We start from the raw sequence: 13885 nt of genomic DNA on the forward strand, positions 1-13885 counted from the left end.
ACTGCTTCCGGGTTGCTGATTGACCTTGAACCTTCCGGAGCGACATGGCGGCTCTCTGGAGGCTAAGTGTCCTCTGCGGCGCCAGAGAAGGGCGAGGTGAGGGCAGCCGGAGGTTCTCAGCACAACCTCCAGCCGGGGAAAGGGATGCGGTTAGGATTCGTCTGCTGGGCGGTGAGACCTTTTGAACAGGGGTGTCCCTCCTTTCCTTTGGCACAGCATGACCAGCGTTGTCTTAGGGTCCAGATGTCCACCCGAGTGCATATTTCCCCTCCTCTGGGCTGACGTGGTGATGGGGTAGTCTGAAAGTTACAGTCCTGCTGCGGCTGTGTTCACGAGTTCTCTTTTTCTCCTCATTCCCTGTTTTTGGAATGTTCCCACCCTGAATCAGAAAAGAGTGTCAGTGTCTTAAGTCCCAATTTACGTATTGGTCGTTTCCCTTGGCGTTCAGTTCGATAATCATCGAGGGGGCATTTGTGTTATACAAGGTACTGTAGTATGATTGGGTTAAAAATGTGAGAAAGCGTAGTTCCAATTCTTAAAGAGTTTCCATTTTTATAGGAAAACATCTAAGCATAATATGACAGAAAGCAAAAACTACAGCACAGTATCTAAGTTGTATGCCAATCCAGAAGACTATACTAGCTCTGTGTTTTGGAAGGATTATCCTGTCTCACTTCCTGAAGGAGCTGTGCCCGATTTGAGTCTTGAGGGTAGGGAAGGCCACAGGAAGAAGGGCATTACAGTTAGAGGTAGTGGGATGAGCAGAAGCAATGATGAAAGGCATAGAAGCTGCTTGTTGTGAGAGAAAACAAATCGGATATTAGAACATGAAGCTCAAGGTGAGGAATGAGATGGTTCTGGAAAAGTAAACTGAAATCAAATCTCAGAAAAATTTGTCTTGATGTGGAGTATGCATTTTTCTTTGTGTGAAAGGGAGAAAGTGAAAGATTTGACATAGATTTGCAGTTAGATTGACCACCTTGGTAACTGTTTGATATTATAGATGGCCATCATGGGAGATGGGACAAGCCAAGACATAAGTTAGGAGATGAATTGAGACACTTATTGTAGTAGTCTAGGCAAGCATGGTGAGGTCCTGAACTTGGAAAGTAGTACGTAAGAGAAGATTGTCTCAAGAAATGCTAAGGAGTTATATGAGTATGATTTGGTATTTGACTGAATTTAGAAGGGAAGTCTTACATGATTTCCAGATTTTTGGTTTAGGTTGATGAGTGACTAGGATATCATTAAATAAAATGAGGAACATGCAAATGAGAGGCAAGTTTGAATGAGAAGACGAGTTGAAGGGTGATTTTAGTTTTTTCCATAGTGAGTTTGAGGACCAGGTGGGGTACTTCAGGGGACAGAGCTTGCAGGTACTCAAACTTCTGAAACTCTGGAGAGATATCAAACCTGGGGATACAGAGTTGACTGTCACTAACCTAAAGGCTCTAGAAGTTGAGTGGACAAAATGTCTAGGGGTGGGCTTAGGCAGCAAGGAGAGCAAAGGGCAGATGATGGACTCCTGGGTGAGCATTTAAGAGCAAATGCAGGAGGAGACTGATATATAATGATCAGAAAATCAAAGGGAGAAGCTGAAGAGAGTTCTGTCAGAGAAAAGAAGGGAGAAGTGGCCACCAGTGCCTCGTGCAGAAAGGCCCAATAAGATGTTGGATGTGGTCACATGAGAACATTGGTAATTCATGAATGCAGCTTTGGTGGGGATAAGGACGAGTTGCAGGCCATGAAGAATTTTAGGGAAGTGAGGAAGTCAAGGTGATTTAGACAACACTTTAAAGAAGCATGTTTAGAAAGAGAAGAAAGGAGGGGAAGAGTGCATGGGCATTATAGGACATAGGATGAAGGGAGGGGTTAAGTATATTGCATCAGTTGAGGGAAAATGGTCAGTAGGAAGAAAGGAGGGGTTAAAGATACAGGAGAGAAATTATCTTTTATTGAGTGCTTATTGAGTGCTTATAACACTGTGGGACTTAGGTTGAACATCTTACATATATTACTTAATTTTCAGCAGAGTATTATGAAGTAAATACCAATGTTTTCATTTTACAAATGAGGACATTGAGGCTTGGAGAGCCTATTTAACTTAATTGTCCATTATCTCATAGTCGGTATTGATAGGCTTGGGTGTTCTTAGGTCTGCCTGTTTTTTAACCAAGATCTATAAGAGGACAGAAAGGGATGAGTTCAGGCGTGCAAGCACAGAAATTGATCTTGAAAAAGAAAGTCGTATCTCCCAAACTAGGCTGAATTACTTGAAGACAAAGACTTTGTCTTTATCTCTCTTGCTGTTGTGCAGAGCATAGTTTTGTATGTAGTAAAAGTTTGTTGGATGAGTAGATGAATGAAAGGATAAAAGAGCCATAATTAATTTTTGAGAATTGGTCAAAGTGAAGCCCTTTTTGCAGAAGTGTTCATCGATTTATCAGTCTTTCCATGGCTGCTTAGTCTAGTCTCACAGCAACCCAGTGAAATAGATGCTATCCACATTTTACAGATTAGCTGGTGATTCCCTATTTGGGGTTAAGTAGCTTACCTATGGGTCTTCCTGGGTGGCTCAGTGGTAAAGTATCAGCCTGCAATGCAGGAGACCTGGGTTCGATTCCTAGGTTGGCAAGATCCCCTGGAGCAGGGCATGGCAATGAGAATCCCATGGACAGAGGAGTCTGGCAGGCTGCAGTCCATAGCGTCACATGGAGTCACACATGACTGAAGCAGCTAAGCAGCAGCAGCAGCAGCTTATCTATGGTCATGTAGAAAGTCTCAGTCCTGTTACAGGAAAGGTGCTTATGATTCCCTTGATGTCTCTTTCCTCAGCTCTGTTCCTCCGAAACCCAGTGGTCAGACCAGCTCTTGTCTCAGGATTTCTCCAGGACCAACCTGCTCAAGGATGGTGTGGAACACAGCATATTCACCTGTCACCCAGCCACCATTGTATGTGCATCTTTGTCTGCGCTGATTATCATGCCTTTGGCAGGACTTGCTCTCTCTGAGGGGAACTCTTGTGTCCAGCTCTGTCAAGTGAAGACCTAATCTACACTTGTGGGCACACAATGCTAGCACGGTTGAATGATGCCATTTCCACTTATACAGAACCTTCTGGTCTAAGTCTTTTTAAAATGTTTAAGTTTCTTAAAAGAAAATAGCTCTGTAGGGACAATCTGTTCAATATAGTTTAGTTACCTTTATTTATTGCAGAGGAGCTGGATCTGGATAATTTAGAATAGCAGACAGTTTTTAAAATCTTGCATATTCATAGCTATAATGATATGTTTGTTTTTATTTAGGTTGCTATTAAAATCATGTTATTTCTTGGATGAATACTATTTAGGTATTGTTAAGTCTTAGAAAATCCATAGGTGAATACTGAGGTAACTATTTTCATTTTTAAAGTCTAGAAACATCAGTATTTTATAGAGATAAAGACTTTTGATTCTTAAGCCTGTCACTTGAAAGCTGCTTCTGAGTTATGAATAATTAAGCAAGTATAGTTTTTCTGCTATTTAGAATTATTTTAGCTTTGAAAAGTTGTTGATGAACTTTGTTCAGTTAGATTTAGCAGAGCGATTTTAACTTGGGGTGCATGGGACTGAAGGAAGGTCCCCAGGGTTGTGTACATAGTTTGTAACGTGTGTATCTGTGTGGATTTTTCCAGGAAGTAACTCCATCATTAATAAAACATTCCCAAAGGGGTATGTAACCCCCCCAAAAAAGAGGCTTTCAAAGAGATGTTTAAAGCCCATTTTATTTTTACTTGTTTAAAAGAAAGTTTCATGTTCCTTCTCTATATTGGGCTATTTATAAGTAACAGAACAGAAGAGCCATAATCCTAAAAGTTGACATTAGAACTGTGCTTCTCTTTTAATTGACAGGCTTAATTTTCTTTTGGGAGGATTTTTAATATTACTTAGAAAGATCAGGTGTAAAATAAGATTGATGTTTTAAAGGAATTCCTCAGGTGTCACCAGCTTACATTTATAAGGTATCTGTCTATTATAATGAAGTCCAAGGTTGGTAATTCTGCAACAATATTTCATCCATCATCTTGCCTCTAAGCAGAGTGGATCTCTCTTTTAATTAATGTATGTAGGCTTGAGAAACCCTGTGCTGAAAGACTTCAGAGAAGGGAGATTGCATCTTTCTCATTTACCTCCTTTCTCTTACCCACTTTATGCTCAGAGTTAAATCTTAAATGCATACTGTTTGCCGTTCTGTTGGTTTGGGTTAGTTTGTGGCAAATACTGAGATGTGTATTTCCCCTGAAACTCTTAGGAATCTCGTCCTTCCTTTCTATAGCTGGTTCCAAGGCTGCATCTCTCCACTGGACTGGTGAGAGGGTTGTCAGTGTTTTGCTCCTGGGCCTAATTCCAGCTGCTTATTTGAATCCGTGTTCTGCGATGGACTACTCTCTGGCTGCAACCCTCACTCTTCACAGTCACTGGCAAGTACAGCAGTCCTTTCAGTCTTACCTTGTCTGTGCAGTTTGTTTGCTGTGAGCTTATCTCACAGTTGCATATGAGGGAGAAGTTGCTCAAAATACTGAAGATCTGAAGAGAACAATAAAACATACGTAAAATATTTACATGCCCAAATTTGTGTATCCACGTGCCTGTAAGATGTCTTCCTTTTCATATTTTAGAGGCTTTTGAACTTAGCATTGCTTTTGAGAGTTCCCCATTTTATGTGGTTTGGCAAGGACAGTATGCTGTCATGGATGGGGAGGTGTTTTTTGGATTGTTAGAACTGAAAGGACTTGAGGGAGTATCTTAGCCAAGCCTGTTATTTAACGTCTGTGGAAACTAAATCCCAGGGACGTTAAATAATTTGTCAGAATCATTTTCTTGATAGTATTAAAGGGGTTGTTTGCTTACCTAGTTTTCTTACTTCGTAAGCATTGGTTAGGAGAATTACCCTTCAACCAGATAGACCTTGCACAGTAAATGATCCCAGTTGCTCTTGAAATACTAGATCACAAGTACAGTAGGATTTCTCTAATGTGTGTATCTTGAAAGAAGATCAGTCTAAATTGATGAAAAATCAGAATAAGAGATAAATCTAAAGTCATGCTTTTTTTTTTTTTTTGACCATGCTGGGTGGCATATGGAATCTTATCTTAATTCCCTAATCAGGGATCAAGCCTGTGTGCCCTGGAGTGGAAGTGAGTCTTAACCGTTGGACCACCAGGGAAGTCCTAAAGTCATACATGTAAATAATTGCAATTGACTTCTCCAGTTACCTTATTAATTCTCTCCTTTTTTACACATACACAAAAAAGACTTGAAAGAGTTGTCTGTAATTGTGCACTAGTTCTTTAGTATCCCGTTTTTTTAAACCTGCATTGATTGGGCTTTTATCCCAACTATTTAACTGAAGTCATTCTCAACAAAAATCACTGAAGACCTTCATTTTTCCAAACCAGTTGTCCGTTCTTTGTTCTCCACTTGAACTTGGCAGTATTCAACTTAATTGACTGATCTCTCGTTAAGTAATTTTTCTTTGGCTTCCTAGATACCATCCTTACCTTGTTTTCTTCCACCCCACCAGCTCTATATACCTTCTCTGTCTCCTCAGCCAGCACCTCCTCTTGTCTGACCTCCGAATAATGAAGGTCTGAACCCTAGGCTCGTTCTTGGCTTTCTTAAATTTCTCTGCCTACATACTTCCCCCAGGTGAGTTCAGATAGACCTCTTTGTTTTTTGTTCCACATGGCCCTCTTTTCCTGAACTGCAGACTTAGTATTTCCAGTTGTCCACTGGGATATCTAGTAGGCATCCCCAGTGTAATATTGCCCCAAATCACTCTTCCCCTCAAATCTCTCAGTTTTTCCTCACAAGCTTCTTCTCTCCTGTTCTTCAATAATTCAATTAAGTCTTGTTGCTCAAATCAAAAATCCTAGGAGTCATTCTAAATACTACTTTTTGTCCTAACCCCGCCACCAGTCCATCAGCTCTTTCTTTTAGTTCTCTCCTCAAAATATAGCCTGAATTGTCACTTGATGGTATCCTCACTATCACCACCCTAGCTTAAGGCAAGTTAAGCCAGCAGCCTTGCCTCAGCTACTTCAGTTGCTTCCTAACTAGTTCTCTATTTTTGTTCTTATTGCCCTTCTGCCTACACGGTCCATTCACCACATATAGCCAAAGGGACCTTTTTATAGGGAAAATTAACATTTATCTAAAGAAGATATGGAAATGGCAAAAGGTGCATGAAAAAATGTGTTTGTTATTCAGTTCAATTCAGTCGCTCAGTCGTGTCCGACTCTTTGCGATCCTATGAATTGCAGCACGCCAGGCCTCCCTGTCCATCACCAACTCCCGGAGTTGACTCAAACTCACGTCCATTGAGTCGGTGATGCCATCCAGCCATCTCATCTTCTGTCGTCCTCTTTTCCTCCTGCCCCTAATCCCTCCCAGCATCAGAGTCTTTTCTAATGAGTCAACTCTTCGCATGAGGTGGCCAAAGTACTGGAGTTTCAGCTTTAGCATCATTTCTTCCAAAGAAATCCCAGGGCTGATCTCCTTTAGAATGGACTGGTTGGATCTCCTTGCAGTCCAAGGGACTGTCAAGAGTCTTCTCCAACACCACAGTTCAAAAGCATCAATTCTTCGGCACTCAGCCTTCTTCACAGTCCAATTCTCACATCCATACATGACCACTGGAAAAACAATAGCCTTGACTAGACGGGCCTTTGTTGGCAAAGTAATGTCTCTGCTTTTGAATATGCTATCTAGGTTGGTCATAACTTTCCTTGCAAGGAGTAAGCGTCTTTTAATTTCATGGCTGCAATCACCATCTACAATGATTTTGGAGCCCAAAAAAATAAAGTCTGACACTGTTTCCACTGTTTCCCCATCTATTTCCCATGAAGTGATGGGACCAGATGCCATGATCTTCGTTTTCTGAATGTTGAGCTTTAAGCCAACTTTTTCACTCTCCTCTTTCACTTTCATCAAGAGGCTTTTTAATTCCTCTTCACTTGCTGCCATAAGGGTGGTGTCATCTGCATATCTGAGGTTATTGATATTTCTCCCGGCAATCTTGATTCCAGCTTGTGCTTCTTCCAGCCCAGCCTTTCTCATGATGTACTCTGCGTATAAGTTAAATAAGCAGGGTGACAGTATACAGCCTTGACGTACTCCTTTTCCTGTTTGGAACCAGTCTGTTGTTCCATGTCCAGTTCTAACTGTTGCTTCCTGACCTGCATATAGGGTTCTCAACAGGCAGGTCAGGTGATCTGGTATTCCCATCTCTTTCAGAATTTTCCACAGTTTATTGTGATCCACACAGTCAAAGGCTTTGGCATAGTCAATAAAGCAGAAATAGATGTTTTTCTGGAACTCTCTTTCTTTTTCCATGATCCAGTGGATGTTGGCAATTTGATCTCTGGTTGCTCTGCCTTTTCTAAAACCAGCTTGAACATCTGGAGGTTCACGGTTCACATACTGCTGAAGCCTGGCTTGCTGAAATTTGAGCATTACTTTACTAGCGTGTGAGATGAGTGCAATTGTGTGGTAGTTTGAGCATTCTTTGGCATTGCCTTTCTTTGGGATTGGAATGAAAACTGACCTTTTCCAGTCCTTTGGCCACTGCTGAGTTTTCCAAATTTGCTGGCATATTGAGTACAGCACTTTCACAGCATCATCTTTCAGGATTTGAAATAGCTCAACTGGAATTCCATCACCTCCACTAGCTTTGTTCGTAGTGATGCTTTCTAAGGCCCACTCGACTTCACATTCCAGGATGTCTGGCTCTAGATGAGTGATCACACCATCGTGATTATCTGGGTCATGAAGATCTTTTTTGTACAGTTCTTCTGTGTATTCTTACCACCTCTTCTTAATATCTTCTGCTTCTGTTAGGTCCATACCATTTCTGTCCTTTATCAAGCCCATCTTTGCATGAAATGTTTCCTTGGTATCTCTAATTTTCTTGAAGAGATCTCTAGTCTTTCCCATTCTGTTGTTTTCCTCTATTTCTTTGCATTGATCGCTGAGGAAGGCTTTCTTATCTCTTCTTGCTATTCTTTGGCACTCTGCATTCAGATGCTTATATCTTTCCTTGTCTCTTTTGCTTTTCGCTTCCCTTCTTTTCACAGCTATTTGTAAGGCCTCCTCAGACAGCCATTTTGCTTTTTTGCATTTCTTTTCCATTGGGATGGTCTTGCTCCCTGTCTCCTGTACAATGTCACGAACCTCCGTCCATAGTTCATCAGGCACTCTATCTATCAGATCTAGGCCCTTAAATCTATTTCTCACTTCCACTGTATAATCATAAGATTTTTGATTTAGGTCATACCTGAATGGTCTAGTGGTTTTCCCTACTTTCTTCAATTTCAGTCTGAATTTGGCAATAAGGAGCTCATGATCTGAGCAACAGTCAGCTCCAGGTCTTGTTTTTGTTGACTGTATAGAGCTTCTCCATCTTTGGCTGCAAAGAATATAATCAATCTGATTTCGGTGTTGACCATCTGGTGATGTCCATGTGTAGAGTCTTCTCTTGTGTTGTTGGAAGAGGGTGTTTGCTATGACCAGTACGTTCTCTTGGCAAAACTCTATTAGCCTTTGCCCTGCTTCATTGTGTATTCCAAGGCCAAATTTGCCTGTTACTCCAGGTGTTTCTTGACTTCCTACTTTTGCATTCCAGTCCCCTATAATGAAAAGGGCATCTTTTTTGGGTTTAGTTTTAAAAGGTCTTGTAGGTCTTCATCAGATCAGATCAGATCAGTTGCTCAGTCGTGTCCGACTCTTTGCGACCCCATGAATCGCAGCATGCCAGGCCTCCCTGTCCATCACCAACTCCCGGAGTTCACTGAGACTCAGGTCCATCGAGTCAGTGATGCCATCCAGCCATCTCATCCTCTGTTGTCCCCTTCTCCCTTGCCCCCAATCCTTCCCAGCATCAGAGTCTTTTCCAGTGAGTCAACTCTTTGCATGAGGTGGCCAGAGTACTGGAGTTTCAGCTTTAGCATCATTTCTTCCAAAGAACACCCAGGGCTGATCTCCTTCAGAATGGACTGGTTGGATCTCCTTGCAGTCCAAGGGACTCTCAAGAGTCTTCTCCAACACCACAGTTCAAAAGCATCAATTCTTCGGCAGTCAGCTTTCTTCACAGAACCATTCAACTTCAGCTTCTTCAGCGTTACTGGTTGGGGCATAGATTTGGATTACTGTGATACCAAATGGTTTGCCTTGGAAACGAACAGAGATCATTCTGTCATTTTTGAGATTGCATCCAAGTACTTACTGCATTTCGGACTCTTTTGTTGACCATGATGGCTACTCCATTTCTTCTAAGAAATGCCCGAAGTAGTAGATACAATGGTCATCTGAGTTAAATTCACCCATGCCAGTCCATTTGAGTTCGCTGATTCCTAGAATGTCGACGTTCACTCTTGCCGTCTCCTGTTTGACCACTTCCAATTTGCCTTGATTCATGGACCTAACATTCCAGGTTCCTATGCAATATTGCTCTTTACAGCATCGGACCTTGCTTCTATCACCAGTCACATCCACAACTGGGTATTGTTTTTGCTTTGGTTCCATCCCTTCATTCTTTGTGGAGTTATTTCTCCACTGATCTCCAGTAGCATATTGGGCACCTACTGACCTAGGGATTTCCTCTTTAAGTATCCTATTGTTTTGCCTTTTCATACTGTTCATGGGGTTCTCAAGGCAAGAATACTGAAGTGGTTTGCCATTCCCTTCTCCAGTGGACCACATTCTGTCAGACCTCTGCACCATGACCCGCCCGTCTTGGGTGGCCCCACAGGGCATGGCTTATTTTCATTGAGTTAGACAAGGCTATGGTCCTCGTGTGATTAGATTGACTAGTTTTCTGTGATTATGGTTTCAGTGTGTCTGCCCTCCGATGCTCTCTTGCAACACCTACCGTCTTACTTGGGTTTCTCTTACCTTGGACGTGGGGTATCTCTTCACGGCTGCTCCAGCAAAGCGCAGCCATTACTCCTTACCTTGGACGAGGGGTATTTCCTCACCGCCGCCCTTCCTGACCTTCAACGTGGGATAGCTCCTCTAGGCCCTCCTGCGCCCGTGTTTGTTACTAGAGAAATGCAAATCAGAACCACATTGAGATGCCACCATACACCTACTCAGATGGCTGTAATCAAAAAGATGGACTGTTACAAGGGTCACCAAGTTAGAATCCTCATATATCTCTGCTGGGAATGTAAAACATTGCAGCTACTTTGGAAAATAGTTTGTCAGGTCTAACAAGTTTTTACCACAGAGTTATAATATGAGTTAACAACAGAGAGTTGCCATCTGACGCAACAATTTCATTTGTAGGTGTATACCTACTGAAAGTGAGAGCATATGTCCCCATCCACACAAAACCTTGTAGCATAATGTTCAGAGCAGTGTTATTTTAGCCCCAAAGGCAAAATCATCCAGATGTTTCAATTAATGAATAGCTAAATAAATAAAATATATGTTTACAAAGGAGAGTTATTTGGCCATACAAAGGATTAAAGTGCTTATTTGGCACGCACTTGTTACCATGAATTGCATTTTGACCTTGACTGATTATGTTGTGCAGCCAAGTTAACTGAATAGCCTTCTAACCTGACATTACTTGTGGCTTTTCATTTGTACTGTGATGTTTTTTTTCCTTCAGGGGCATTGGACAAGTTGTTACTGACTATGTTCATGGAGATGCAGTGCAGAAAGCTGCCAAGACAGGCCTTTTGGTGCTCTCGGCTTTCACCTTTGCTGGGCTCTGTTACTTCAACTATCATGACGTGGGCATCTGCAAAGCTGTGGCTATGCTGTGGAAGCTCTGACCTTTTAGACTTAATACCTTGAGAATTGATTGTACACCTCCTTGCCTCTGCTCTGTCATGCCATTTCAACTCACAATAAGAAGGAAAAACATTGGTGAGACAAACCTCTTCTCCTAATCACCTGATTGTTTTTAGAATTTAATCTTTGAAGAAAGATTTGAGAGAAGTTGTATCTTAAGAAGTTATAAGACTGAATTTTGTATTCTGGGGAGCTAATGGAGTGTCTCAGCTTTTCATAAGTCTCATAGTATAACTGAACATTATATATGAGCTTTTTGCCTTTTAATTGATCAAACTCTTAAAGGGAATTCAGCTTTATTACTCTCGATATCTGATCAAATGTCTGTGTTTGTGCTAGGATGATGGAGAAAGGGAAAGACTTAATTCATAAGTAAAGACTGCAGAAAATTAGGCAGTGTTTCGTTTTTGTAAACCTCCCCCTCTGTTCAGTTGATACCAGTTACTGATGGTTACATGTCTTAGGGAAATTTGAAAATTAGAAATGCTGATATTTCACATTACTGATTTCTAAATCCTAGAAAGAAGAGCCTGGAGAGCTTCTGAATGTAGAGAAGTTCCATTTAGGGAAGAGGTCCCTTTATAGATGTTTCAAATTGTTGCAGATTCTAAACCAAGACTTAATCCTCAAATGTGTTTATTTTACTTGTCCTAAAATAATCTGTCCACAAATATAAAATTATAAGTGATAAGTTGTTGTTTTCCCACTGGGAATTTCTAATGTGAAAATGTATTCCATGAAGGTAATTTTTTAAAAAAATAAAATGCTGCATAATAAAAATTTATTCTACTCTTTTATGTCTTAATTGTTCCTAGTTTTATTTGGTAGAACTGAGTGTCTGTTACATATATGGCTCTGAAGCAGGACTGTATTTCCTTTAATTTCTTTCTGAGTTTAGCAGATAGGTAAGTTAGACACAAAGTACTGTAATACAGAAAAGACTTTCATATAATAGGCAGAAATATACTGAGTATAAGTAGTTTGGTATGAGGAGACTAAGATTAAGTAGTAGGAATTAAAATTAGGTCCAGATTATGGTGTTCTGTGAATGCCATCCTTTATATTCAAATTATATACTGTATGCAGTTAGTCTGGTCTAAGGAATGAGTGTAAGGCAGGATGGTTTCATCTAGCAACATAGATTAAATGGGACTGGGTGCATTTCATTCACTGAGGACCTTACTCCACAAACTGCTGAAGGGGAGGTGGCTAGAAGGGTAAGTGTTCATGCTGGAGGTTAAAGATGAGGTCCCCTTAACATGCTTACAGTCTTGTAGGAGATTCAGATGTGTATTAAGGATTTAGGAAGAGGTGGTTAATTCTGTCTGGGGGCAGGTTAAAGGTTTCAGAAGCGGGTGGTGCCTGAATAGTAGTGCTTTGTCAAAGAGTGGTGGTGGTGGGCTGGTCTGTCTTGGTGGGGAGGAGTATTTTTTATTACTGGCTTTCTTCAGAGTTGGTGGCTCATGATGATGATAAAAAGCAGACTGACCTTTAGTCTGTTTCATTATTGTTTTAAAATCTCTATAGACAGTGTTCCCCTTAAAGTCATTTCTCCATCCCCACCTAGCCCCCAGTACCCGACTGCTGTAAAATGGAATGGAGAAATGGAGTTTTCCATAGAAGCGAAATGGGAGCGCAGTAACTGAGTAATGTGGGAATCTTGTAGCTATCACCAGTACCATCAGATCCTAGTTGGATCGACTGAGTGACTGAACTGAACTGAATGCTGATGGGCTAGTTAGGTGATGATTGAATGTTAGAGTCGAGGCTGCTTGGGTAACGCCTGCCCCTAGTCCTGCTCAGTTTTGTTATTAGGTTGGAGCTCACCTATCACTTTGGAAAATCAATGGGTTGCTATGAACCACTGTAGAGGGAAGATGAGGCCGGGGCTGACAGCAGTAGGAAGTTTCTGAGGTTAAGCAGGACGTGATAAGAATTGTGCTTCAGAGAGAATTCAGGTGTCATCAGGAAGGTCGGTGAACTGGAGGCAGAAGGGTGTGTGACAAGATAGATGTGGAAGACAGTGGTGGTGGAAAGTAGGAGTCACTTTCAAAGGTAGAAGTCAACATTCATTTGTTTGATAGGTGTTAAGTAGCTTCTATAATTGGCACCATGCCTGGTACTGTGGCAAAAGAGGTAGGAATTTTTTTTTTAAGAGGTAGGAATTTATCTCAGAAGGAACTCATAGACTAGTTGGGACAACAGATAAATGATTGCAATACAGTGTAATATGTGCAATAATAAAGTACATTGAATGGGGATATAACAAAGGAAACAATTTGCTTGCAAGTTTCCTGGGAGACAGAAGAGTCTTGACCTGGATTCTGAAAGATGAGGACTTGATACGTGGCCAAGGAAGCTGGGTGACTGGAGGATGGATGGCAGATAAACAAGATGGCACGTGATTTGGTCCAACTGCACCAGAGACTGACTGTAGTGCCTTCTGTGCCATGGTAAGTAACTGAGACCACCTTGAGAACACCCGAGTCACGGAAGATTGTAAATTATGCCGAAGACAGGATCACATGTTTATTGCAAATAGGTTGTGCTGGCAGCTGTGAATTTGAGGGAGGTAACAGGTTATTTCAGTGATCCAGAAAATATAATAAATTCTGAAGGCCATAGTAGAGTGAAAAGAAATTCAAGACATATTTAGAACTTAGAATCAGTAAGAATTATACTGGCATGTGAAAAGAGGGAGGGAGGCTATACTCAACTTTTTCATTATGAAAAATGAGAATCAGTGTCATTAAATTTTGAAGGAAAATTAGATATGGTAGCGGAGGGGCTTCCCTGGTGGCTCAGATGGTAGTCTGCCTGCAATGCCGGGGACCCACGTTCAATTCCTGGGTTGAGATTCCCTGGAGAAGGGCATAGCAACCCACTCCAGTGTTCTTACCCGGAGAATTTCATGGACAGAGGAGCCTGGTGGGCTACAGTCCTTGGGGTTACAAAGAGTCAAACATGACTGAGTGACAGTTTTAACTCATTCATTGGAGGGATAGGTCACTAAGTTTTTGATTTGTGAGATACCCAGGAAAAGAGATTTT

General features: G+C 41.4%; 1 protein-coding gene across 3 annotated transcripts; it reads left to right on the forward strand.

The window, feature by feature from the left end:
- Positions 1-17: 17 nt before the first annotated feature.
- SDHD (succinate dehydrogenase complex subunit D) lies at positions 18-11615 on the forward strand. 3 transcript variants are annotated; one of them, XM_086339210.1, is made up of 4 exons: positions 18-171; positions 2836-2952; positions 4315-4459; positions 10651-11615. In XM_086339210.1, exons 1-4 carry the CDS (start codon positions 45-47, stop codon positions 10814-10816), a joined length of 555 nt encoding a protein of 184 aa, XP_086195336.1. In that variant the 5' UTR covers positions 18-44; the 3' UTR covers positions 10817-11615. The 3 variants fall into 3 exon arrangements, with proteins under 3 accessions (XP_086195336.1, XP_086195337.1, XP_086195338.1); XM_086339211.1 differs by having other exon boundaries at positions 18-96; XM_086339212.1 differs by lacking the exon at positions 4315-4459 and having other exon boundaries at positions 18-96.
- Positions 11616-13885: the final 2270 nt, after the last annotated feature.

This window comes from Bos grunniens, chromosome 15 (genome assembly GCF_055505025.1).
Source record: "Bos grunniens cultivar Pamir isolate PY7600 chromosome 15, Bosgru_T2T1.0, whole genome shotgun sequence".
Lineage (NCBI taxonomy): Eukaryota > Metazoa > Chordata > Mammalia > Artiodactyla > Bovidae > Bos > Bos grunniens.

Bases quoted from the DNA above. Each gene is read 5' to 3' on its own strand.
- SDHD (XM_086339210.1), top strand. From the start codon at position 45: ATGGCGGCTCTCTGGAGGCTAAGTGTCCTCTGCGGCGCCAGAGAAGGG. The intron at 2,953-4,314 runs GTATGTGCATCT...TCCTTTCTATAG, and splicing joins CCTGTCACCCAGCCACCATT to CTGGTTCCAAGGCTGCATCT. The intron at 4,460-10,650 runs GCAAGTACAGCA...TTTTTCCTTCAG, and splicing joins CTCACTCTTCACAGTCACTG to GGGCATTGGACAAGTTGTTA.